We start from the raw sequence: 25,243 nt of genomic DNA, 5'->3' as shown, positions 1-25,243 counted from the left end.
AATTCAAGGATCTCACTTTAATTTTGTTCTCCAAACAAAACAAAAAACTAATTTTACCATAAGCCTAAGTTGCACCATGTTTGTAGCATGTATATTCATGCTAAAATCAGGTGTAGTGAACCATCTTACAATGACTTTAACATCGAATATAATTAGCAATAAGTAGGAAACATTCCAATTGAAATTTATTATAATTTGCTCTAAGATACTTTCAATGTAATGTGCTACCTAATTCAGAATAAAATCATGAATAACCACTATCAAAATTGTGGTGTGAGGAACTGAAATTTCCTAAAAGCTGTATAAAGTCCTTAATCTCTCATTTTCAAGTCAACTTAATTCAGAATACCAGATGCATAAAACTAGATTACAGCCTGGTATTTTATGTATTACAAATTAAACTTTTTTTTAATAATGTTTAATTTTCCTGTGGTCCAAAACTACAATGAATTTGTATAACATCATCTCCAAAATGTGAGATGGTAACTGTGCAAGTCTGCAGCTGTGTTCGGAACTGTTACATTGTGATAAAAACAAATTAAGTTTAATGGCATTAGGCAGCAAGCACCTTGTAATAGTTCTCACGCTGATGCAAATGTACAATTTACTTACATTGCATTTGCAGCAGGATATATTGATTAGTGCCTGTTAGCATGAATGTACATAATGATATAATAATGATACATGTTTAAGGCATTCGGCACAAGCATAATGGGCCAAATGCCTCCTTCTGTGCTGTATAGAAACATAGAAAATAGGAGCAGGAGTAAGCCATTCGGCCCTTTGAGCCTGCTCCGCTATTCAATATGATCATGGCTGGTCCTCTATCTCGATACCATATTCCCGCTCTCTTCCCATACCACTTGATGCCTTTTGAGTCTAGAAATCTATCTAGCTCCTTCTTAAATATATTCAGTGACTTGGCCTCCACAGTCTTCTGTGGTAGAGAATTCCACAGGTTCACCACCCTCTGAGTGAAGAAATTTCTCCTTATCTCAGTCCTAAATGTCCTACCCCGTATCCTGAAACTGTGACCCCTCGTTCTAGACCCCCCAGCCAGGGGAAACATCCTCCCTGCATCCAGTCTATTTAGCCCCGTCAGAATTTTATGTTTCAATGAGATCCCCTGTCATTCTTCTAAACTTGAGTGAATACAGGCCGAGTCGACCCAATCTCTCCTCATACAACTGTCCTGCCTTCCCAGGAATCAGTCTGGTAAACCTTCGCTGCACTCCCTCTGTGGCAGGTATATCCTTTCTTAAGTAAGGAGACCAAAACTGCACACAATACACCAGGTGTGGTCTCACCAAGGCCCTGTATAACTGCAGCAAGAAGCATCCTTGCTCCTGTATTCAAATCCTCTTGAAATGAAGGCCAACATACCATTTGCCTTCCTAACTGCTTGCTGCATCTGCATGTTTGCTTTCAGTGACTGATGTACAAGGACACCCAGGTCCCTTTGTACATCCACATTTCCCAATCTATCACCATTTAAATAATACTCTGCCTTTCTGTTTTTCCTTCCAAAGTGGATAACTTCACATTTATCCACGTTATACTGCATCTGCCACGTAATTACCCACTCACCCAACTTGTCTGAATCACCTTGAAGCCTCTTTGCATCCTCCTCACAACTCACGATCCCACCTAGTTTTGTGTCTATGATACTATGATTCTAGATCCGAGTTTTTATTGGCAGTTATAATTGTATGGATAGGGGAAGGTAGCTGAGCAAGTGCCAATCAATCTCATCTGGGGGCTTGATTTATAGGATTGCTGTTCTTGATGGGTGGGAGTATATTCCTATCTTCTTATTCTTATACTGTGGTGTTTCTGTAGGGTCCAGACTGCCTGCTACTTTTCTAGTCTATCACTCTACTACCATAAGTGTCATATCCACATGTCTGTGGTAAGGGGTGGGAGTTCTCTAAAGCAGTTAAGTCGTGCTAGTCAGTTCCTCATTGCAGGAGATCCTCTATCCTCCAAATTGCAAGGATCACAAGGCTGCTCATGGCCTTTGTGGCATCCCAGAACAGTTATAAAGTATTCAATACGCCATTCAAATCTGTACAGATCTGAAAGACAGTTTCAGTCAGACAACTTTTTTTTTTATTCGTTCATGGGATGTGGGCATCACTGGCAAGGCCGGCATTTATCGCCCATCCTTAATTGCCCTTGAGAAGGTGGTGGTGAGCTGCCTTCTTGAACCGTTGCAGTCCATGTGGTGAAGGTTCTCCCACAGTGCTGTTAGGAAGGGAGTACCAGGATTTTGACCCAGCGATGATGAAGGAACGGCGATATATTTCCAAATCGGGATGGTATGTGACTTGGAGAGGAAAGTGCCAGTGGTGTTGTTCCCATGTGCCTGCTATCCTTGTCCTTCTAGGTGGTAGAGGTCACGGGTTTGGGAGTTGCTGTCGAAGAAGCCTTGGTGAGTTGCTGCAGTGCATCCTGTGGATGGTGCACACTGAAGCCACGGTGCGCCGGTGGTGAAGGGAGTGAATGTTTAGGGTGGTGGATTGGGTACCAATCAAGCGGGCTGCTTTGTCCTGGATGGTGTCGAACTTCTTGAGTGTTGCTAGAGTTGCACTCATCCAAGCAAGTGGAGGGTATTCCATCACACTCCTGACTTGTGCCTTGGAGATGGTGGAAAGGTTTTGGGGAGTCAGGAGGTGAGTCACTCGCTGCAGAATACCCAGCCTCTGACCTGCTCTTGCAGCCACAGTATTTACGTGGCTGGTCCAGTTAAATTTCTGGTCAATGGTGACCCCCAGGATGTTGATGGTAGGGGATTCGGCGATGGTAATGCCGTTGAATGTCAAGGGGAGGTGGTTAGACTCTCTCTTGTTGGAGATGGTCATTGCCTGGCACTTGTCTGGCGCGAATGTTACTTGCCATTTATCAGCCCAAGCTTGGGTTTTTTCCAGGTTTTGCTGCATGCAGGCACGGACTGCTTCATTATCTGAGGGGTTGCGAATGGAACTGAACACTGTGTAATCATCAGCGAACATCCCCATTTCTGACCTAACGATGGAGGGAAGGTCATTGATGAAGCAGCTGAAGATGGTTGGGCCTAGGACACTGTCTTGAGGAACTCTTGCAACAATGTCCTGGGGCTGAGATGACTGGCCTCCAACAACCACTACCATTTTCCATTGTGCTAGGTGTGACTCCAGCCACTGGAGAGTTTTCCCCCTGGTTCCCATTGACTTCAATTTTACTAGGACTCCTTGGTGCCACACTCGACATCAAGGCAGCATTTGACCAAGGGCAGTCACTCTCGCCTCACCTCTGGAATTCAACTCTTTTGTCCATGGTTGGACCAAGGCTGTAAGGAGGTCTGGAGCCGAGTGGTTCTGGCAGAACCCAAACTGAGCATCGGTGAGCAGGTTATTGGTGAGTAAGTGCCGCTTGGGTCAAAGTGGGTCAAAGCAGATCCTTCTAAATATGTGAATTTCAAATTTACTCCTACATTTCCTGCACATAAAACATGTCAAAATAAAACCCAGACTTACAACATTGCTGACGCTCATCAGATCCATCATCACAGTCTTCCTCGTCATCACAGACCCAACTTTGAGAAATACATTCACCATCTCCCTCACACTGGAACTGGTCTGCTGTACAGGTAGGTGGAGCTGAAATCAAATAAATATAGAATCGGTGAAGTGAAGATAAAAGGGAATTTCTAATTTAATAATACAAAATACAGCACCAAGAGTTTAATATTTCAAAATCTCTAATGTACTGGACTAGATTCTCTGCCCAAGGACTATGAATGGGCAGGAAATCTAGCCCACGACTGAAGTTGAGGGATATCGTAGTGAACAACTGCCTCGAAGATTTATGGAGTAAGTAATTGCTAGAAAGCCCTGGCTCTCGAGGCATACATTTGGTCAGTTCTATAACCTGAAGAGTAATGACTTGTTTTATAACCTGAAAAATGTCATCAGTGTCAGTATTCTTATACTAACCATTTCCTCAACATCCAAATTAAAACAATACCAATATAAAAGCAGCAATAGAGGGGCATGTTTTGAGAACAAGGTTACAGATAGTAATCAGCTAAACATAATTTAAGGTGCAACTTCTTACACCAATTTACATTCCATACTGCCGTCCAGTACACCGAATAGCGATTTGGAACACTCAAAATGCGGCTCAGCAAGTTTATCCAGTGAATAATTGAGCCATACAGATCAGCATGCAATCTATGCTAAGTTAGCTGATCTCAGACAGATGCTATTAGGGGCACTGCAATTGGCCTCAATGTTCCTGGAGAAGAAAAAAAAAATCAGACAAGGTCCCCCTCCTGATCACAATCCAACAACCTTTGTCCATTGTACGCACATCAAATGAGGATGGGGATTGGGTGTGGCTGTGGTCCTTCCTACAATCAAGAAACTTGACAACAGGCGCCATAAAGACTTGCACGTGAATAATGTCAACTTGGGCAAGGTACCGAAGGCAGATTGTTGCTCATTCTACTTTATCCCAACAAAGGAGAACAGGAGAGACAGTTGGTAGTGAAGCTGTTTGCTGATGACACAAAACTAGGTGGAAATATGAATTGTGAGGAGGATGCAAAGAGGTTTCAAGGGGATATAGACAGGCTAAGTGAGTGGGCAAGAACATGGCAGGTGGAATATAATATGGAAATATGTGAAGTTATCCACTCTGGTAGGAAAAACAGAAATGCAGAGTATTTTTTAAATGGTGAGAGATTGGGAAATGTTGATGTTCAAAGGGACCTGGGTGTCCTTGTACACGAGTCACTGAAAGCTAACAAGCAGGTGCAGCAAGCAATTAGGAAGGCAAATGGTATATTGGCCTTTATTACAAGAGGATATGAGTACAGGATAAAAGATGTCTTACTGCAATTTTATAGGACCTTGGTAAGACTGCACCTGGAATATTGTGTACAATTTTGGTCTCCTTACCTAAGAAAGGATACACTTGCCATAGAGGGAGTGCAACGAAGGTTCACCAGACTGATTCCTGGGATGGCGGGATTGTCGTATGAGGAGAGATTGAGTAGACTAGGCCTGTATTCTCTAGAGTTTAGAAGAATGAGAGGTGATCTCATTGAAACATACAGAATTCTTACAGGGCTCGACAGGGTAGATGCAAGGAGGATGTTTCCCTTGGCTGGGGAATCTTGAACCAGGGGTCACCGTCTCAGAATAAAGGGTAGGCCATTTAGGACTGAGATGAGGAGAAATTTCTTCACTCAGAGGATGGTGAATCTTTGGAATTCTCTACCCCAGAGGGCTGTGGAGGCTCAGTCATTGAGTACATTCAAAACAGAGATCGATAGATTTCAAGATATTAAAGGCATCAAGGGATATGGGGATGGTGCAGGAAAATGGTGTTGAGGTAGAAGATCAGCCATGATCTTGTTGAATGGCAGAGCAGGCTTGAAGGGCCAGATGGCTTACTTCTGATCCTATTTCTTATGTTCTTATGAAACAATAACCATTCAAAAAGGAAAATAGGCAGATTCCTGATTAAATGACTGGAGGCCAAAAATCTCCAGCCTTCCCTGGCAATTTGCATGGACCTTGTTAGAGGCAGAACCTCCACCCACCCCAAACAAGGCTTGCAGCGTAAGTGGTCGGAACAGAGAATCAGAGAGACTGGGAGTTCCCACATCTCCAATCTGGTGGAACGTCTGCGGGCCAATGTTCCAAGAAAACACAAGTCCCTCATCTGCTTGGGCCCTGAAAACCCATGGGCCTTTGATCCCAGCATAAATGTTGTGATCTGCACCAGTAACCTCCGGTGTTGACCCCACCAAAGTTTGCGAGGTCCGGGGGAGGTCACCTCATTCACATAATTCATGCAGGTACTCAAGTACTGACTATGGCCAAGAGGTTGAGAATCCCTGACACTAATTCCAGGGGGATGTGCCAGGCCCACCTCCCCGTAGAAAGAAGACCGAAGTACCCCATAGATTCCTTTGTAAGAGAGCCAAAATATCCTACAAAAGTCTTATTTACTTTTGGAGTTCCAGGACGTGATCCAGACCTAGGCCGACATTTGCCTATCGTCAGACAATTACAACTACTTTCTTGGTGTACGAGCCCACCTACGTCCCATCAGGGTGGGAACATAGGAACTTTTGGCCTGGGAGTCCCTACCCCAACCACATCCCATCATACACTACTGACTTTGCTTCGGGAAGATGGAGACCCTTCCCTTAACAAGGTCCTGCAGAAACAGCCAGGGAAGGCAAGAACCCACATATGCTGGGTCCTAGCCAAATTTGTGGCTCTTCCACCAGAACCCTGTCAGAGCTGCAGTGGGAGTGCACTGAAAGGGCTGCAGATTTTCAGCTGCAATATCCACAACTTCCAAGCTAGGACCAAATACTTGTGACAGCTTCATTATGTATCGTTGTGTCAGAAAAAATTCTAGCAACAAACGAATTTCCAGAAATAACTGCACAATTTAAAAGTATTTCAACACCTTAAAGAAAAGAAATGGACTTGCATTTATATAGAATTATATAAAAAGCATTTCCATCATTGGCATATATTCAAAGTTATTAAAATAGATCGATGAGCACAAAATACTGAATATAAATAACATTTTCTACAGGTAATTTTGAACAGTAGTTCCCTCTTTCTTAAGCTTTAAGTTATTTAGTGAATATGAACTGGACATCATTGCCATAATGAATGTGTGATTAGTATTTTAACAATCAATAAATATTAGCAATTTTGCAGAATAGTCCCTGGATTTTGTCAGATCCCAGTTTACTTACGGCAGCCCAATTCATCAGAGTCATCACTGCAGTCGACAACACCATCACATCTCCAGTCAGCAGGAACACATTGGCCATTCTGACAATGAAACTGGTCTGTTCTACAGTCTGTAATCCAAGGACGAGAGATTAGTTAATTAGACTTGCCATTTTTTTACAACTGACTGAGGTGGAACCCACCTTTAAAATAAATACCTGCAGTATATATTGAACATGGTGTTATACTAATGGATATTATTTTTTATTGTTTAATGGAGATATGGGGGTGTTGTATCACCATACATTGGAGCGCCAGTATATTGCACCAGGGAGTAGCATAACATGAATTTATGCCTTTGATTTTGGTGTCAGTGCGTAAGATGAGAAGTCTTAACCCTGACTGGCAGGAGTTCGATAAAGTGGGTGGAGATGAGCATCTTGGGACTCAGGTGACCCTTGTTTCACTGCATCGAAGAGCTGAGATGAATCTATTGCTGGCTGGACACTTGTGCTCCTGTATGAGGGCTTGTAGGTATTGCCATCCTGCAAGACACCCGCATCTTGAGCAAATTCCTACAATGCTACTAGTACTGGGCACTGGCTCTACATGGCTACTGATCAGCAGGGAAATTTACCTAGTGAAGCTCTAAGAAATGGTTATCTTTCACTATTCAACAATCCTGTTGAAGCCAGAAGAGACAACCATCTCCACTCTGGCACCCAGAGCCTATATGGCAGCTGCCTGAGCATCCATGGCAAAAACTAAGACTGTCCTTAGGGCCTCTGTTATAGGTACCTCAGCTAATTGGTTTGGAGCTGCCACACACTGCAGTGTGGACTACAGTGCTGCGAAGCCATATATCACTGCACCGCAGATGCAGGTAGTGGACTTCTCTAATTCCCTTGCTGTCTGTTGCTACAATCTCAGAGACTTTCAACATTGCCTGCACATTTTTTTTATTTGTTCATGGGATGTGGGCGTCGCTGGCGATGCCAGCTTTTATTGCCCATCCCTAATTGCCCTTGAGAAGGTGGTGGTGAGCTGCCTTCTTGAACCACTGCAATCCGTGTGGTGAAGGTTCTCCCACAGTGCTGTTAGGAAGGGAGTTCCAGGATTTTGACCCAGCGACGATGAAGGAATGGCGATATATTTCCAAGTCGGGATGGTGTGTGACTTCGAGGGGAACGTGCAGGTGGTGTTGTTCCCATGTGCCTGCTGCTCTTGTCCTTCTAGGTGGTAGAGGTCGCGGGTTTGGGAGCTGCTGTCGAAGAAACCTTGGAGAGTTGCTGCAGTGCATCCTGTGAATGGTACACACTGCAGCCACTGTGCGCCGGTGAAGGGAGTGAATGTTTAGGGTGGTGGATGGGATGCCAATCAAGTGGGCTGTTTTGTCCTGGATGGTGTCGAGCTTCTTGAGTGTTGTTGGAGCTGCACTCATCCAGGCAAGTGGAGAGTATTCCATCACACTCCTGACTTGTGCCTTGGAGATGGTGGAAAGGCTTTGGGGAGTCAGGAGGTGAGTCACTCGCCGCAGAATACCCAGCCTCTGACCTGCTCTCGTAGCCACAGTATTTATATGGCTGGTCCAGTTAAGTTTCTGGTCAATGATAACCCCCAGGATGTTGATGGTGGGGGATTCAGCAATGGTAATGCCGTTGAATGTCAAGAGGAGGTGGTTAGACTCTCTCTTGTTGGAGATGGTCATTGCCTGGCACTTGTCTGGCACGAATGTTACTTGCCACTTCTGAGCCCAAGCCTGGATGTTGTCCAGGTCTTGCTGCATGTGGGCTCGGACTGCTTCATTATCTGAGGGGTTGCGAATGGATCTGAGCACTGTGCAATCATCAGCGAACATCCCCATTTCTGACCTAACGATGGAGGGAAGGTCATTGATGAAGCAGCTGAAGATGGTTGGGCCTAGGACACTGCCTTGAGGAACTCCTGCAGCAATATCCTGGGGCTGAGATGATTGGCCTCCAACAACCACTACCATCTTCCTTTGTGCTAGGTATGACTCCAGCCACTGGAGAGTTTTCCCCCTGATTCCCATTGACTTCAATTTTACTAGGGCTCCTTGGTGCTACACTCGGTCAAATGCTGGGTCATAAACTTGATGTTCTGCAAGCATCCTTCCTTTAAAGCAAGATCTTCAAGGTATGGGTCTTAGACTTTTCAGCTGAGGACCAACATCTCCAGGCCTTCCCGTCAGCAACGTCTTCCTCCTCATCTTCCAATCCGAGCTCTTTCTGCTCCCTTGTACTCTGTGCATCACCCTATGCATTTCTCTATGTCTCACTCTCTAATTCCTCCGAGTGTATGTCTCTGGGCTAGAGCTTCAGGGCAAAAGAATGAATAATAGTGCGTAATCTGGATGTAGATGGGTCCGTTTTTAGTTCCGCCTCTGGTCCTAACAGTTCTTGAGGCACACCAAGAGGAGGAAAAGAGGAGTTGGAATGTGTTGTGGAGAAACTAGGTTCACTTGTCACTTTCAGGAGGAGTGACTGAAAGCTTTATGATCTAGTTTACTGCCAGGTAAAGTGAATTCCAATAGGATGAGATGGAAGAGAAGTATATAATGTCCTGATGAACCTGCAGCTCTGCCCTCTGATTTCCCAACTCTAAGTTCCTTTGGAACATAGGAATATAGAAACAGGAGTAGGCCATTCAGTCCCTTGTGCCTGCTCCGTCATTTGATAAGATCATGGCTGATCTGTGATCTAACTCCATATACCTGCCTTTGGCACATATCCCTTAATACCTCTGGTTGCCAAAAAGCTATCTATCTCAGATTTAAATTTAGCAATTGAGCTAGTATCAATTGCTGTTTGCGGAAGAGTGTTCCAAACTTCTACAACCCTTTGTGTGTAGAAATGTTTTCTAATCTCGCTCCTGAAAGGTCTGGCTCTAATTTTTACACTGTGTCCCCTACTCCTAAAATCCCCAACCAGTGGAAATAGTTTCTCTCTATCAACCCTATCTGTTCCCCTTAATATCTTATAAACTTCGATCAGATCACCCCTTAACCTTCGAAACTCGAGAGAATACAACCCCAATTTGTGTAATCTCTCCTCGTAACTTAACCCTTGAAGTCCGGGTATCATTCTAGTAAACCTTCGTTGCGCTCCCTCCAAGGCCAATATGTCCTTCCGAAGGTGCGGTGCCCAGAACTGCTCACAGTACTCCAGGTGCGGTCTAACCAGGGTTTTGTATAGCTGCAGCATAACTTCTGCCCCCTTGTACTCTAGTCCTCTAGAAATAAAGGCCAACATTCCATTTGCCTTCTTGATTATTTTCTGCACTTGTTCATGACACTTCAATGAACTATGTACCTGAACCCCTAAGTCGCTTTGGTCATCCACTGTTTTTAACTTTTTACCATTTAGAAAGTACCCTGTTCTATCCTTTTTTGATCCAAAGTGGATGACCTCACATTTGTCTACATTGAATTCCATTTGCCACAGTTTTGCCCATTCACCTAATCTATCAATATCGCTTTGTAATTTTATGTTTTCATCTACACTGCTTACAATGCCACCAATCTTTGTGTCATCAGCAAACTTAGAAATGAGACTTTCTATGCCTTCATCTAAGTCGTTAATAAATATTGTGAATAATTGAGGCCCCAAGACAGAACTCTGCGGGACTCCACTAGTCACATCCTGCCAATGTGAGTACCTTCCCATTATCCCTACTCTCTGTCGCCTTTCGCTCAGCCAACTTCCTAACCAAGTCCGTACTTTTCCCTCGATTCCATGGGCTTCTATCTTAGCTAACAGTCTCTTATGTGGGACCTTATCAAATGCCTTCTTGAAGTCCATATAATTAACATCCATTGACATTCCCCTGTCCACTACTTTAGTCACCTCTTCAAAAAATTCAATCAGGTTTGTCAGGCACGACCTACCTTTCACAAATCCATGCTGGCTCTCTCTGATTAACTGAAAATTCTCGAGGTGTTCAGTCACCCTATCCTTAATTATAGACTCCAGCATTTTCCCCACAACAGATGTTAGGCTAACTGTTCTATAATTCCACGGTTTCCCTCTCTCTCCTTTCTTAAAAAGCGGAGTGATATGTGCAATTTTCCAATCTAGAGGGACAGTTCCTGAATCTAGAGAACTTTGAAAGATTATAGTTAGGGCATCCGCAATGTGCTCACCTACTTCCTTTAAAACCCTGGGATGGAAACCATCTGGTCCTGGGGATTTGTCACTCTTTAGTGTTATTATTTTCTTCATTACTGTTGCTTTACTTATGTTAATTTTATCGAGTCCCTGTCCCCGATTCAATATTAGTTTTCTTGGGATTTCCAGCATGCTATCCTCTTTTTCTACTGTAAATACTGACGCAAAGTAATTGTTCAACATGTCCGCCGTTTCCCCATTGTCAATGACAATATCCCCACTTTCAGTTTTTAAGGGGCCAAAACTGCTCCTGACCACCCTCTTTTTCCTAATATAACTACAAAAGTTCTTCGTATTGGTTTTGATATCCCTTGCGAGTTTCTTTTCATACTCTCTTTTTGTAGCCCTTACTATCTGTTTTGTTATCCTTGGTTGATCTTTGTATCTTTCCCCCAGGATCTATGCCATTTTTTGCCTTTTTGTATGCCCTTTCCTTATGTCTTTAGTTGTCCATGGCTGTTTTTTTTGGCAAGTAGAGTTCTTGCCCCTCAGGGGTATAAACCGATTCTGTATCACGTTAAATGTTTCTTGAAACATTTCCCACTGATCATCAGTCGTTTTACCCATTAACAGATTTGCCCAGTTTACTGTGGACAGTCTCTGTCTCATCCCATTGAAGTCGGCCTTGCCCAAGTCTCGAATCTTAGCAGCTGACTCACTTTTTTCCCTTTCAAACACTACATTGAACTCGATCATGTTATGATCACTATTGGATAGATGTTCACGCACAGTTAAGCTGTTAACTAAATCTGGTTCATTACTCATTACTAAATCTAGTATGGCTTGCCCCTTTGTTGCCTCTAGGACATACTGCTGCAGAAAACTATCCCGGACACACACAAGTAATTCACTACCTTTCTGACAGTTGCTAGTCTGCTTTTCCCAATCTATGTGAAGGTTAAAGTCCCCCATTAAGACCACTATGCCTTTCTTACACGCTTGTCTAATCTCTGCATTTATACAATCTAGCACTTCAGAGCTGCTGCCAGGGCTCCTATATACAATTCCCACTATAGTCTTAGATCCTTTCCTATTTCTCAATTCAACCCATAAGGTCTCTGTTGGCTGCTTACCTCTCATTATATCCCCCTTTATCATTGAATTGATTTCATCTCTAATCATTAAGGCTACTCCTCCCCCTCTTCCATTTTCCCTATCTCTCCTGTAGATCTTATAACCTGGTATAACTAGTTCCCAATCCTGACCATCCTGCAGCTAAGTCTCAGTAATAGCTTTCATGTCATACCCTCCAATTTGAATTTGAACCTGTAGTTCATTTAATTTATTCCTTCCCAAGAAGCTCCAAAGTTTCCTCCTCACGGTGCAGATTCGAAGGTCTAGCACCTGTGAAAAGGCACAGATTTGTGAGTCCACCTGTGACCAATCTCTCTTTGGTGTTTTAGACTGTCTTCTCTTAAAAATAAGGCACAAAAGTGAAAATGGCCACCGGTTGACATGTGATAAAGTCCAATCCAACTGTCAACATGCAAACTGTAACGAAGATGGTAAGATGGTGCATGAATTAAGGACATCTTATCATCCCTCAGTACGGTAAAAGTATATTAGCATGACAGTATCCTTGCAGAGAAAAGCTAGAGGTGTAAACAGCCCTGAAGTACCTCTGGGATATTGACGGTGAGCTATTAAAGCACTTCAACACAGAGAGGGAGCTGAATCTAAGAGAAGCCAGCAACACCTTCCAAGAATATCGGACATCGTGGGGTGGGGGGGGGGGGGGGTCGGCGTCGGACATCGTGGGGTGGGAGGGGGTCGGCGTCGGACATCGTGGGGTGGGAGGGGGTCGGCGTCGGACATCGTGGGGTGGGAGGGGGTCGGCGTCGGACATCGTGGGGTGGGAGGGGGTCGGCGTCGGACATCGTGGGGTGGGAGGGGGTCGGCGTCGGACATCGTGGGGTGGGAGGGGGTCGGCGTCGGACATCGTGGGGTGGGAGGGGGTCGGCGTCGGACATCGTGGGGTGGGAGGGGGTCGGCGTCGGACATCGTGGGGTGGGAGGGGGTCGGCGTCGGACATCGTGGGGTGGGGGGGGGGCGGCGTCGGACATCGTGGGGTGGGGGGGGGCGGCGTCGGACATCGTGGGGTGGGAGGGGGTCGGCGTCGGACATCGTGGGGTGGGGGGTGGTCAGCCGATTGTGTGTGTGGGATCACTGCAAGAATGCTTGTTGGGCCTGGAGGAAGCACTTCTGCTCCTCCTGGCCTACAAGCTGTGCTAAAATAGCACTTACCTGCTGAGCCGGGGCTTCTCGCCTCCTCTTAAGTGGCATGGTAGAAGGCCTGGAAATCCCACCCCCAGAAGTTAAAAATAAGAAACCTGTCAAAATGGAGGCCTGCCGCCTCCTTAAAAGATTTCATTGACCGACTTGCCTCCTAAGAGCGGGTTGATTGCCCACCCCTCGACCCGCCTCCATTAGAACCGGAAGTGGGCGGGTTAGGGTCAAGTTCTGGGGTTTTTTTTACCATTTTTACCTTCCCATCCGCCAACCCACCCGTTCATGCCGTTAAAATTGAGGTCCTTGTGTCTATAATTGTGGCTATAATACATAACATTTTGAGGGTTTGAATATAAAGTTATTTCGTTAAGTGGGAAAGAAGTACATCTCTGCAAAATTAATGTCAAACTATTTCCAATTAGTCAAAGATTTCTGTTTTAAAAAATTGTAGAAATTCTTCAAAATATAACTTTTTATTCTTATTTTTCATGCATATTAGTTATGTTGCTAAGGAAATGAAGCAGTTTTCTCCCTTTGCAGTAGATTAGGTATAATATGGAACACATGGAATGCACAGCTTACCTAATTATTAGGTGAACAATGTGCCTAGAGTTCAGCCTTAGAAGGCCACCCCTGTACTGGTATATTTTGAATTTGCAAACTTCTATTGTCTCTGACTGAGACTGATAAATTTAATGTTAACTGTGCCACGTGTGAAAGTAAATTTGAACAACAATCACGGACATTGGAAATTTGTTCAGAAATATTTCCAGACTTATTTTGAATTAGGATCCTTAGCACCAATCAAAAGATTATACTTCGGTTCCATTATCTGAGCTGGATTTGAATTCACAACTGTGTGGAGAAAAGTGGCCCAGAATTTCTGGAGACTTGTGCCATTTTACGGCGTTGGGTTCGTTTTACACCGTAAACATCCCATGGAAATTATGGCATAAGTGAGTTATGCCATTATTTACTCCACACCATAATTTCCTGCTCCAATACCCTCGTTGAAACCGTGCAAAATTGATTGTCATAGCTCCGCCTCCAGTTAAGTTAATGGCGATCACAAATTTCCGGGATTTACCAGTTTTCTCAACAGAGCCACTTAAACTGAAACATAATGGCACAGGTAAATGTATTTAAATTGATGAGTTCAAAATAATTGATTAAAGTAAAACAAAATCTCAGCTCTTTTTAGGTATTTTTAATTCTTAGCTAAAACGCTTTAGAACACTTCTTCATTGTCACTGTGCGTTAGATTTAGTGTATATTGTGTGCACGGTGTAGGGCACTGAAGTGCCTGCACATGCCATTGATGAAATTGGGAGTGGGGAAGAAATTCATTTAGATTCGTTTTCAAGCCCACAACGGTCGACACGCTTGCAGCACATACCAGAAGCTGGAGGCCAGAGGCTCATTCGAAATTGAGCCTTGGGCCTCATCTGAATAATTCCACTGAGCTGCCGGCTCCTGTCATGTCTCCTGAGACATCTCACCGGTTTCCTCAACCAATTTGGGCTGGCTGCGACACTGGCAACAGCCCTCAGATAGGTCCTTGGTGGCCTCCAGCAGTCCCTTTAAGGACCACTAGTAAGGCTGCAGAATCCTCAGTTTCTGACCAATTTCAGAGAGGGGTCCTTAAACAGAGGCTAGGCCCCTCATTAGCATATATGAGGTACCTAACGCCTGTTTAAGGCAGCCACCAGAGTTGCCCGAGCCAATATGTTACTATAATTGGTAATGCCATCTTCTGGATAAATGGTTAAAAAAAATCTATAACTTAGAATATTCCTAAATACAATGGAGTGTATCCATAACTCAAAACAATTTTCTGCAAGTGATCAAGTTCAGACTAACGAAAGGATTTGAAATTCAGAATTCTATGACTCAGGTCCTGCCAATATTGATCTGCTTAATTGATGCAGATGGGGAAAGCCATTGGCTGCACCGCTTCTGAGGTCCCTGCTTCACCATTATGCTCTCTGCGGTGTATTCAAATTACTTTTCCAGGAAATTTTAGAGTAAGTTCACAACAGGAGATCACGGCACTAAACAGCGTAATTTACGGCATAAGTCACAGATGGTGCCATTCCAGGAAATTGTGGGCCAGTGTTTACAATGCACTGCACTACTTTTCTGTGCATTGCTATGATCTACTAGAGGTGTGCCATTGAACCCCTTGTCTGAAAGCACAAAATTATAAATGTAATGAGCTATATTCCTAACAGAGCACTGCTCAATATTTGTGATGTTGCCACACTTTTGCAAATATAAAAAAGGAAAAATAAATCAGCTGCACACTGTTCAGTTTTCAATAAAGTTTTGCATGTTGTTTTAACTGATCCCATATTTATTTGTCAATAGTATTATAAGCTTTATTAAAACTAACACCTTCTTAGTTTCAACAATTATTTTTCGTTTGCAAACATATAAACATTATATATGGTATAGTCACCATCATATTTAGACAAATAAACTGGAATGACTATTTTAAGGAAACAATGGTTTTGCCTTTGCTTCTTGAATGTATTTGCCAATTCCCATTCTCATTTTACTCTTTAGTATCATAATCATGGCCACAATATTTCTACTAATAAGAGTTATTTTGGTTGTGTGTTTAAATTAAAATGGTAAAAATAACTTATTTAAATCAAGATAACATCTTCAAAATAAAATTCATACTGCTGTAAATTTCCCATTTCTTCAGACTTAACAATGACATTTTTGCAAGTCATCCAGCCTTCATATCATGTGAATGCCATTTTCATCAAAACTATTTGGTTTCATTCAATTAAAGCCTTAATCTTCTTGAACATGACTTTCAGTCTTCCTTAATTTAGACCCAAATTGTGCAAAGTGAAGTTTTACCAAACAAAGTCATGTACATGCCTGAGCTGTACAGAGAAACCTACGGCATCAAAATCATTTACAGGGACTAGGGCAACAGCTTTAATGAAGTTATTTAATACCCTTGAGAGCATATCAGGTAGGGGCAATTTCATAATCTTACAAGTTCTATTAAAGCTTCCAGTGGAGATTATAGTGAAATTCTATATCTTAAAACACATGAAACTTTGAGGTGCTTCACTTTAAGATTTAACCCACATACAAGAAAGGATTTGTGTAAGTAAAAAATTCTAAATTACTGACTCCTTTACTTAAAGATGCTGCTATAAGCTGAGGGCCTGGAGACTTCTAAACTATACAGTTATAAAACCATTAATGCACAAAAGTGACTCAAAATACAGAAACTCAGTATCACTGGGATCCATTCTTTGTAAAATAAAGTGAAGAAACTTGTTTTGTGTAGTCAAATACGAGATGGATACAGTACAAAATAGTTATTTTTCCATAAGGTAAAAAGATGTATCAAATAATAGAGTTTAATGGATAGAGAGATTAAAACTAAACTGAATCATAAAAGTAAGGAATATGATCACAAGATGACAAGACATTTATGGCTGAGGAAGGCCATTCGGCCCATCTTAGTTCATCCATCCAAAAAGACCCTAAAGTCCTCATATTGCAATATCTAATTGGATCTTAAATAACTCCAGGGTTTTCACCTCTACTGCTCCATCCAGAGATCCATTGCATGTGTCAATCACTTTGTGTGAAGAACTTCCTGATATCAGTCCTAAATTTACCTTTAATTGGTTTGAACCTGCAGCCCCTTGTCCTAATCTCATAATTTAATTTAAAATAATTTTTCAGTTACCTTTTCCATGCCATTAACTTTCCAACATACCTCTATAAAATCACTTCTTAGATGCCTCCTTTCAAAGCTGAAAAGCCTAAGCTTCTGCAATTTAGCTTCAACTCAGCCTTTTGACTAGAGATCAGCCTCATGTCTCTACTCTGTACTGTCAATGATGCTTAAAATTCTCTCTTGTGCCTCAATACCCAGAACTGGACACTGTACTCAAGGTGTAGTTTGACCAGAGTACTCTACAGTTTAATCATGACTTCTTCTGATTTGTACTCTACTGTTTTTTTTAATATATATAGTTCAACATTCTATTGGCTTTGTTGATTGCTCCTCTGCATTTGCTGGGTACTTTTAGCATCGAGTCTACTAAGATTCCTAGGTCTCTTTCAATTTCATCTTTAGCAATCTCAACACCATTCATGGAGGACGTGGGTCAACTTTGTTTCCTTCCTAAGTGTGGTATTTTAAATTTATCCGTACTAAATTTCATTGGCCATTGGTCTGCCCACTTATGTATTTTGTCCAACTAATTTTGTAATGCAATATAAAGAAATTCATGAGGAATAGTAAAAGTGTAGTGGAAGGATGAAAAAGGCGATTAAAAGCACTAATTTGGAATATGAAAAAGACTAGCGGATAACATAAAAGGAAATGGTAAGCGCTTTTATAAGCATATAAAAAGTTACGGTAGGACACAGCAAAGAGGAATCGTACAACGTTTGTACAAAGCAATGATTAGGCCACAGTTAAGTATTGTGTCAGTTTTGGACACCCTGGCCCCTATATTAGATTGGAGGCAGGATAGTAGCCGGGGGGGGGGGGGGGGGGGGGGGAGGTGGATGGGCGCATGGGTAACCCGCCCAATAAAAAATGTCCACTCCGCACGCGATCGCGATTCAATTGGTGCCACTTAACATGGCTTCCGGGTTTGCCGTCCGAAAGCTGTGCAGCGGGTGGACTGCGCACCTGCATCACAAGCTGTCAGCTGGAGGAGCTCTATTTAAAGGGGCAGACCTCCAATGGCTTTTCCTGGAGCAAACACCCACACACCACAATGGAGCAGCACAGGGGCAAGGCTGCTCCAAGATTCAATGATACCCCATCCAGTAGCACCTGGAGTGAGGCGAGGAGGAGGAGGGATCTATTTTACCCAGCAGACAGGAGGAAGCGCCCTGCCTCCGCCACCAAGAAGGCCTGGCTCAAGATGGCATAGGAGGTCACCAGCAGGAGCAACATCTCCCACACTTGGGTCCAGTGCAGGAAGCGCTTCAATGACTTAACTAGGTCAGCCAAAGTGAGTACACTTACTGATTCTCCTACATTCCGTCTTCCACATCACCGCCCCCACCCCCCAACTCATTCTACACTGCCAACACTACTCTATCACATCACTCCTCACACCCACTTAAGGCTCATCCTCAACTTACCTGCACTTCATCACCTCTCCATTAGTCAACGCACCACTACCACTCAACCCAATCCTCATCAAATGTGATGGCTCTGTCTCATACTCACCCTCTGATGCATCTCTTTCATGGTCAGCCAAACCACTGCATTCATCGGTTGGCCACTTCACCATCACTCACTCACATGTCTGTTCTTCCTGCCCTTCTAGGAGAAGAAAGCACAGAATGGGCGAGGACTGGAGTGGGGGTCGCAAAAAATAGTCGTCCTTACAGACGCGGAGCTGGAGCTCATCCGAACCCTCGAGTGCCTGTCCATTGGGGACGCCGAGAGTGGTACCCCACAAACATCTGGTGACACAACTTTAACATTCATCACACACAATAGGAATTCATTTAATATGCCTTGCCATCTTCGGCACCTCAGTATGTTCATCGCAACATGACACATCTGTGACGATGCTTAATATTGCCTTCTGTTCTCTTACAGGGCCTTCAGCAATCACTGTGATGGCAGAGGGTGATTCCTCAGGGAAATTGCCGGCCTCTGAGGGTGCACCATTACATCTTAGTATCTGCGCTGGTGGATGGCTTGCCAACACCTCGGTGGGTCCTAGTCCTCATTAGTTGGGTTGGCACATGGTGAGTTATCACACATGAGCACGGGCAGGAACAGACACTGTGGGGAGGGGCAGTTTCGGAGAGTCCGCGTCGGTGGGAGCACTCCTCTCCAGGCTCTGCTCAGCCGGACGCAGATGCGGAACCCTGGGGGCCATCCTTTAAAAGGAGAATGATCGAGGGACAGCAGCACATTTGCGAGATACTGGAACAGGTGCCACGCGCACTCTCCACAATAGCGCAGAGGATGGAGGAGTCCAACTCCTGCATCAGTGGAATGGTGGCACAGGTACGGGAGGGAATCTGACATACTGTCACAGGGACGTGAGGGAATCTCTGAGATAGTGTCACAGGGACGTGAGCAACTCTCAGATACTGTCACAGGTAAGTGCGAGAATGTCTGCTGAGAAAGCTTCAAAATCGCACCCCTGCCTCAAATGTGGAGAAAATTAAGTAGTTCAACTACTCAAACGATCTAAACAATTGTGTCAAGTATCATCCCGCCGGCCTTAATTGCCGGTGGGACTTCCGCATTCAGGAGGCGCTCGTGCACCCAGACACATCAATGGGGAATCTGGAAGTCTGCGGGTTGGAGCAGGGTTCCAAACCTGAACAGGATTCCCCGATTTTTGGAGCCACCCCCGCCCTCAACGCACCCGCAATTTCCTGGCAAAATTGAGCCCCCATTGTATAAAGGGTATTAAAACCATAGACAGCATACAGCATAGGATCACCAGGTTACTATCAGTGATGAGAAACTATAGTTATGAGGAGAGACTTGAGATACTGGGACTATTTCCAATGGGGTAGAGAAAACTAAAAGGGAATGTAATGGAAGTTTCTAAAACTATGAAAGGTGTTGATAGGTTGGGGGGTTAGTGACGAGGAGTCATCAATTTAAAACGGTCACTGAGTGAGGAAACAGGGTAGGAGAAATTTCTTTATGTAGAAGATTGTTGGAGCATGGAATGCTTTGTCACAGGGAGTGGTTGAGGCAGAGACTATTGCCTCTCCTTCAGCAGCCACTAAATTACTACAGCCAATTATAACACAATTTACTGAAGAACCTCTACTTGGGTATACAAATATCTGCTTTGTTATAATTGCCTATTATAATTTAGGATCATTAACTTTAATATAGCAAGAAAGGTGAGCAGATAACATAAACCATTAAACACTGATGTACAGGAGGCACCAATGTTCCTCTTCGTATCACTACTAGGTAGCAGGTAGACCCTTCCCTGCCTGATAAGAGATCTGCTGAAATGCATTAAAGGGATCCGGTTACCACATGGGGAGTCACTTAATTGCATTGCGCATGCCATGTTAGCACGGAGAAGATACTGCAAAACAAAGTGAATATACCTGCCAACATTCACATTTTATATGGACAGTCAGAGTTTCAGACCCAGTGCTCACTTGTCTGCATTACAGGTAAAAATTAACAGATTTAAATTTCCTGTGCTCTTCTGCATGTGGTGTTAAACTGCATGGCTCCTACACTCGGGCACAGATTTTGCTTGCACAGCTTCAGATAGCATTGCAGCTCCAACAGGCTCAGTTAGACAGTAGAGGTTTCTCTGCATCACCTGTTGTTGCCCACTGTGCAAGCTAGAAATAGCAGTGCATCTATATGTTCTTAATAATGTAAACAAATTGCATATTTTCACCAAAGTGTTGTAAAAAGATACTGTTTATATATTTATGACGTTGAATAGAAGTACTTATAATGTCACCCGTTTTAGGGTTACACACGCAATAGCCTTGAAACTTGGAACACCCTGTCAAATGGATAACAAAATTATCTCAAAAAATTCCTGGTTCTTCCTAAGATTTCAATTTGGAATTGGCTAACCTTGTTTTTTGTTTAAATCATTATTGTAATTGATCTCCATAACATTTAAAAATAAATTGAATATTAATTTGTGCAGACACGAGTCTCACTCATTTATGATTCAGTACCTTAGTATCTTCAGGGGCTAGGTACAGTGAGGTAAGGACTCAAATAACTACATGCAAACCCCTGTATCTACTTGTCCACACCTCCAGATCACCACCAGCAGGTGGACTGATTCAAACTTCCTCTGCAGCACTCCATATTGCTACATCATCAGTAGCCACAGCTCTGTTTAAGTTGTAATGTATATGTGCTGCTATGTCATACTGCTCCCATTGTGGTGTACACACTGCAGAGTACATTCAGTAGGTTTGACTCAGTTGATCACCACTGATCATCACTGTGCATGTACTTCTGATTTGAGAATTTCAGTTTCCCAATATACACTGGCAGCAGGCCATGTATCTCAAGGCCAGTATGGACTCAGAATACTTAGCCTTTAATGTTTAGATTAGGTAGTGACCTAAAACACACACATTATGGAGATAAAGAAAGTAGAAAGAACGAACTTGCGTTTATATAGCGCTTTTCACAATCTCAGGACACCCCAAAGCGCTTTACACCCAATGAAATATAGTCACTGTTGTAATGTAGGAAAATTTCTGCAGTATTGAAAGTGACAGATTTGTTTCTTTTAATTTATTTTATTGCTACAGAATGTTCTGCTCACTGTACTGTATCAGCTTTGTATTCTAAAAATCAATGTTTTTAAAAAAAATATGGCTTAAAATAAAATATTCCAAGTAGATTTAATCTTAGAAAATGATCTGTTTTTGTTACTCTATGAGGAGTGTCTGATTAACAATCTGTATTATTACTTTATTTTTATAGTTAAAGAACTGTAACCCTTATAGGATAGATTTTTACTTGAAAGGTAAAATTAGAGTAGATTCCAAAATGCTAGAAAATGCACCAAATAAGGTATACTACTGCAAAACATACTTCTATTTTAGCTCTTTTTCCTGCAATACAAGTGATGGAAAGTTAGGTATACCTGCAACTTAAATTATGAGAAGCCTGTGCCCTAGCGTGCTTTTGATGTAAGAACATGCTTTCACAGGCTATATTCAGGGGCGTTTAGAATTGTCAGCGATTTTAGTACCGTGTCAACTTTTTTTTAAGGTATTGATCAGCTTTGTTTAATTCTTTAGGTTGGCATGTATGGATTTCCTTCATATATTTGAATATAATAACTTTCAGTAATGGTACTTAGGAATTAAAGACTCATAGTTAACTGCTAAATTCAAACAGATCAATTCAACAGAAAAATGACACATCAGACTTCTCAGTAGCAGTGCATTTGATTTGGCATAATTGCCATTGAGACATCAACAGACCCCTGGACCTCCCTCCCCAATGTTCCTAGATCCAAGGATACCTCGATCCTGGGACCTGCCTCAGAACTTCTCCCTACAGTGCTCCTAGACTCTGGGGAGTGCCCTCAAAGTTCTACTCGATGGTGAAACACCATCTCAGTACTGCTAGACCCAAAGACATCCCAACAATGATAAATCAGTATCCCATGATAATACTGTTTAGCATAACACTCCTATTCTTATTAAACCTCCTACACCATAAGCAACGCCATGGGACATCAGCTAATAAGTCTATATAACTACTGTAATCACACTGTGTTACATGTCATGGGAATAGTTCCATGCTCATTCACAATAATTCTAGTCCTTTACACATTTTCAAAGCAGTCCAAGTAAAAGAAAAGCAACTTGCGGGTTTTAATCTAATATAAAGTAGCTGGAATAACTTTGTTGCCGTATCAAAGAGTTTATTTTTGTCTTAATACACTACAGGATTGCAAGTTCAAAGGAAAGACATTGTGCAAAGGCAGCCTAGCAACATTACAGATATTCATAATCCTCAGCATATAGCTGCCCAAACTACTTAATCAAAGGCAAAGAGGAGAATTTAATGTAGACATGAAAATGCGCAGTTATTCAACAACCAGCAATAGGCTAACCAATCTACAGTAAAACAAAATGTTCTAATTATTTTCTAAAAACCAACCAACATTTCCCCATTAGTTTACGGTCTGGAAAGGTATATTGTACTGTACGACCTTTAAAAGAATGCATTATTCTCTGAACAGAGAGCAACTCCAAGGCTACCACAAATAGAAAAAAGCACTGAAGAAATGGGTGGGCTGGGAGGAGTCAGAAAAGAATGATAAGATGGCTTTTGGTAAGGTGGGATATAGACCAGTGTGGAACACTTTGATACACAATGTCTAAAGATAGATTTGTATCCACAAATAGAATTCTTTTGGTGAGGCAGTTAACATAACACTACGATATGACTAAGCAGCAAAGAGCCACCTAGTACAGGATTTACCTGTACAATAAACTCTGATAAACCACATCCTCAAAAAAGTTTAAAATAGTCAAAGTCAAAGGCCCTCCGGCGCTAAATTGGGCTGTGTAGTGCCCATTGTTTCAGCGCTACACGGCCTCTCCAACATCCAAGATGGCGTCTTGGATGCGCATGTACGTTTCCAGCATGACGTGCGCTGGACGCCATCTTGATATAGGAGTTAGCGCAGGCGCAGATAACGAATGCTGGATTCATGTAAAGTAGGGAGAAAATGGCTTCAATCAGTGTGCAACGTTGATTTAAAGTGATAGACACCATTTTGAGACTTTACGCTCAATTCAACGCACAGTCTTAACCCCGACCATGTGAACGTGTCTTAGAGTGCCTGGAGGACCCCCCCACCGGCGCTATTTAAAGGGACCATGTAGGATTTACAGGTTAATGGCTGGATTATTGCTTCTGGCTGCCAGACATTTGTAACTGTTTTTGGAAGACTTCAATACTAGGACGCGGGGACATAGCCTAACATTTAGAGCCAGGATGTGCAGGAGTGAAGTTAGAAAATGCTTCTACACGCAAAGGGTGGGGGACATTTGGAACGCTCTTCTGCAGATGGCAGTCGATGCTAGCTCACTTGTGAATGTTATATCTGAGATTGATAGATTTCTGTGAACTAAGGATATTAAGGCATATGGGATAAAGGCGCGTATATGGAGTTAGGTCACAGGTCCACCATGATCTCATTGAATGGAGGAACAGGCTCGAGGGGCTAAATGCCACTGCCACTTGTTGCCTCCTGATATATGTCACCTTCTCCTGCAAGAAAGCGGGACGTGTATCTGGGTGATGTGCCTGTTATGGTTGAATAGCTGCCAATGTGTGTGGCCTATGAGTTGTGGGTGGGCGGCTTGAAACAATGGTAATGTGTAAGGGTGAGTGGAAGTTGCTGGTTGGAAGAGTTGAGTACTGATGGAAAGAGTTTGTTGGTATGTGGGTGATGAGGGGTGTAGTGCGTGGTCAATTGGTAGGAGACGCCACTTGATAGTTGACCTCACTCACCTTGACCACTCATCTCAAAGCACTGAACTTCTTCCTGCACTGCATCCATGTTCATGATGCTGTGCACCTGGCATTGACTTTGTCCCCCGCTGCCTTTAGGATATATGTCTGGAGGGCCTCTTGCACCCCCCCTTCCCCAACCCCTCTCTGCGGATATAGGATGTCCCTCCTTCTGTCCACCTCTTGCACCAAGGTCTCTAGTGCATTAGCAGAGAACCTTGGTGCATGCACTCTCGCAGGTCTGGTACCAACTCAGATCAGCAGATTGGTGAGGTCTGGCGTACAGATTGGAGGATGTGGGATTTAGTAGTGCGCAACCTTTATTCAATGTTTTAACATAACTCATCAGTGTGTAAGCAAAGGGATGGGACCTGCATCTGTGTTTTACGTGTGTGATGTCTGATCTCTGTTCAGACTCCATGAAGACATTTTCAGCAAATAACAGGTACCAGCTACCTTTAAGGGATTTCAAAGAAACATCCTCCCTTTAAGAGACTGAGCTCCTCCTGGTGATGGAAAGTGCAAATTGCATTGATTCCACATGCAAGGCCCGGAATGGAACTCTGATTGCAGGTGAGTCCTCGAGCTGGCCGAAACTTGCGTCCTGCCTGTGCAGGGGTCATTGGGCGCGGGGTAATAGCACATCACGCTACCTATGCCCTAAAACGGCCCTTATCCAATTTTCCCCCCATCTTTCCTAAAGCCCCACCAAAATAAGGTGCTTTCTCCCACCTTTCCCCTCACCAGGAATAATGGGATTGTTATTCAGAGGTTTTAGAAGTCCCCTTATTTGAGGAGTGTGCCGGTTAGTATATCTGGCTTGGCAATGGAGATCCTTCTTATTTGATAGGCAATTGCATCATGTCAACAGCTGCCCAAAAATTGCCACCCAGTCTTTTGCTCCATGCTTTCCCATTGGTGGTGTGATCTTTACTTTTTCATACTTTACCTTCTGCAGCATATTCTGTGTGGTATGTTTGAAGAGCTTTTTTTAACAAGTTCAGTGACAGAATCTTCCCCGTGTTCCTCAGGCAGAGGTGCCTAATATTGCCTAGAATCAGAAATTACAG

The 25,243-nt window shown here is 43.2% G+C and overlaps 1 protein-coding gene across 2 annotated transcripts in view; it reads right to left on the bottom strand.

The window, feature by feature from the left end:
• The window catches only part of lrp2a (low density lipoprotein receptor-related protein 2a), a 268,484-nt gene that overhangs the window by 204,767 nt on the left and 38,474 nt on the right, over positions 1 to 25,243 (bottom strand). For both annotated transcript variants that reach the window (XM_067987326.1, XM_067987327.1), the window contains exons 2-3: positions 6,767 to 6,874; positions 3,516 to 3,638 (exon numbers count right to left, since the gene is read on the bottom strand). In XM_067987326.1, coding sequence (XP_067843427.1) covers positions 3,516 to 3,638; positions 6,767 to 6,874 — 231 coding nt within the window. The remainder of the gene's footprint in view (positions 1 to 3,515; positions 3,639 to 6,766; positions 6,875 to 25,243) is intronic.

This window comes from Heptranchias perlo, chromosome 7, assembly GCF_035084215.1.
Source record: "Heptranchias perlo isolate sHepPer1 chromosome 7, sHepPer1.hap1, whole genome shotgun sequence".
In the NCBI taxonomy this organism is placed as follows: Eukaryota; Metazoa; Chordata; class Chondrichthyes; order Hexanchiformes; family Hexanchidae; genus Heptranchias; species Heptranchias perlo.
Note: the sequence above shows the minus strand (reverse complement) of the source record. Positions and strands in the feature narration are given on the sequence as shown.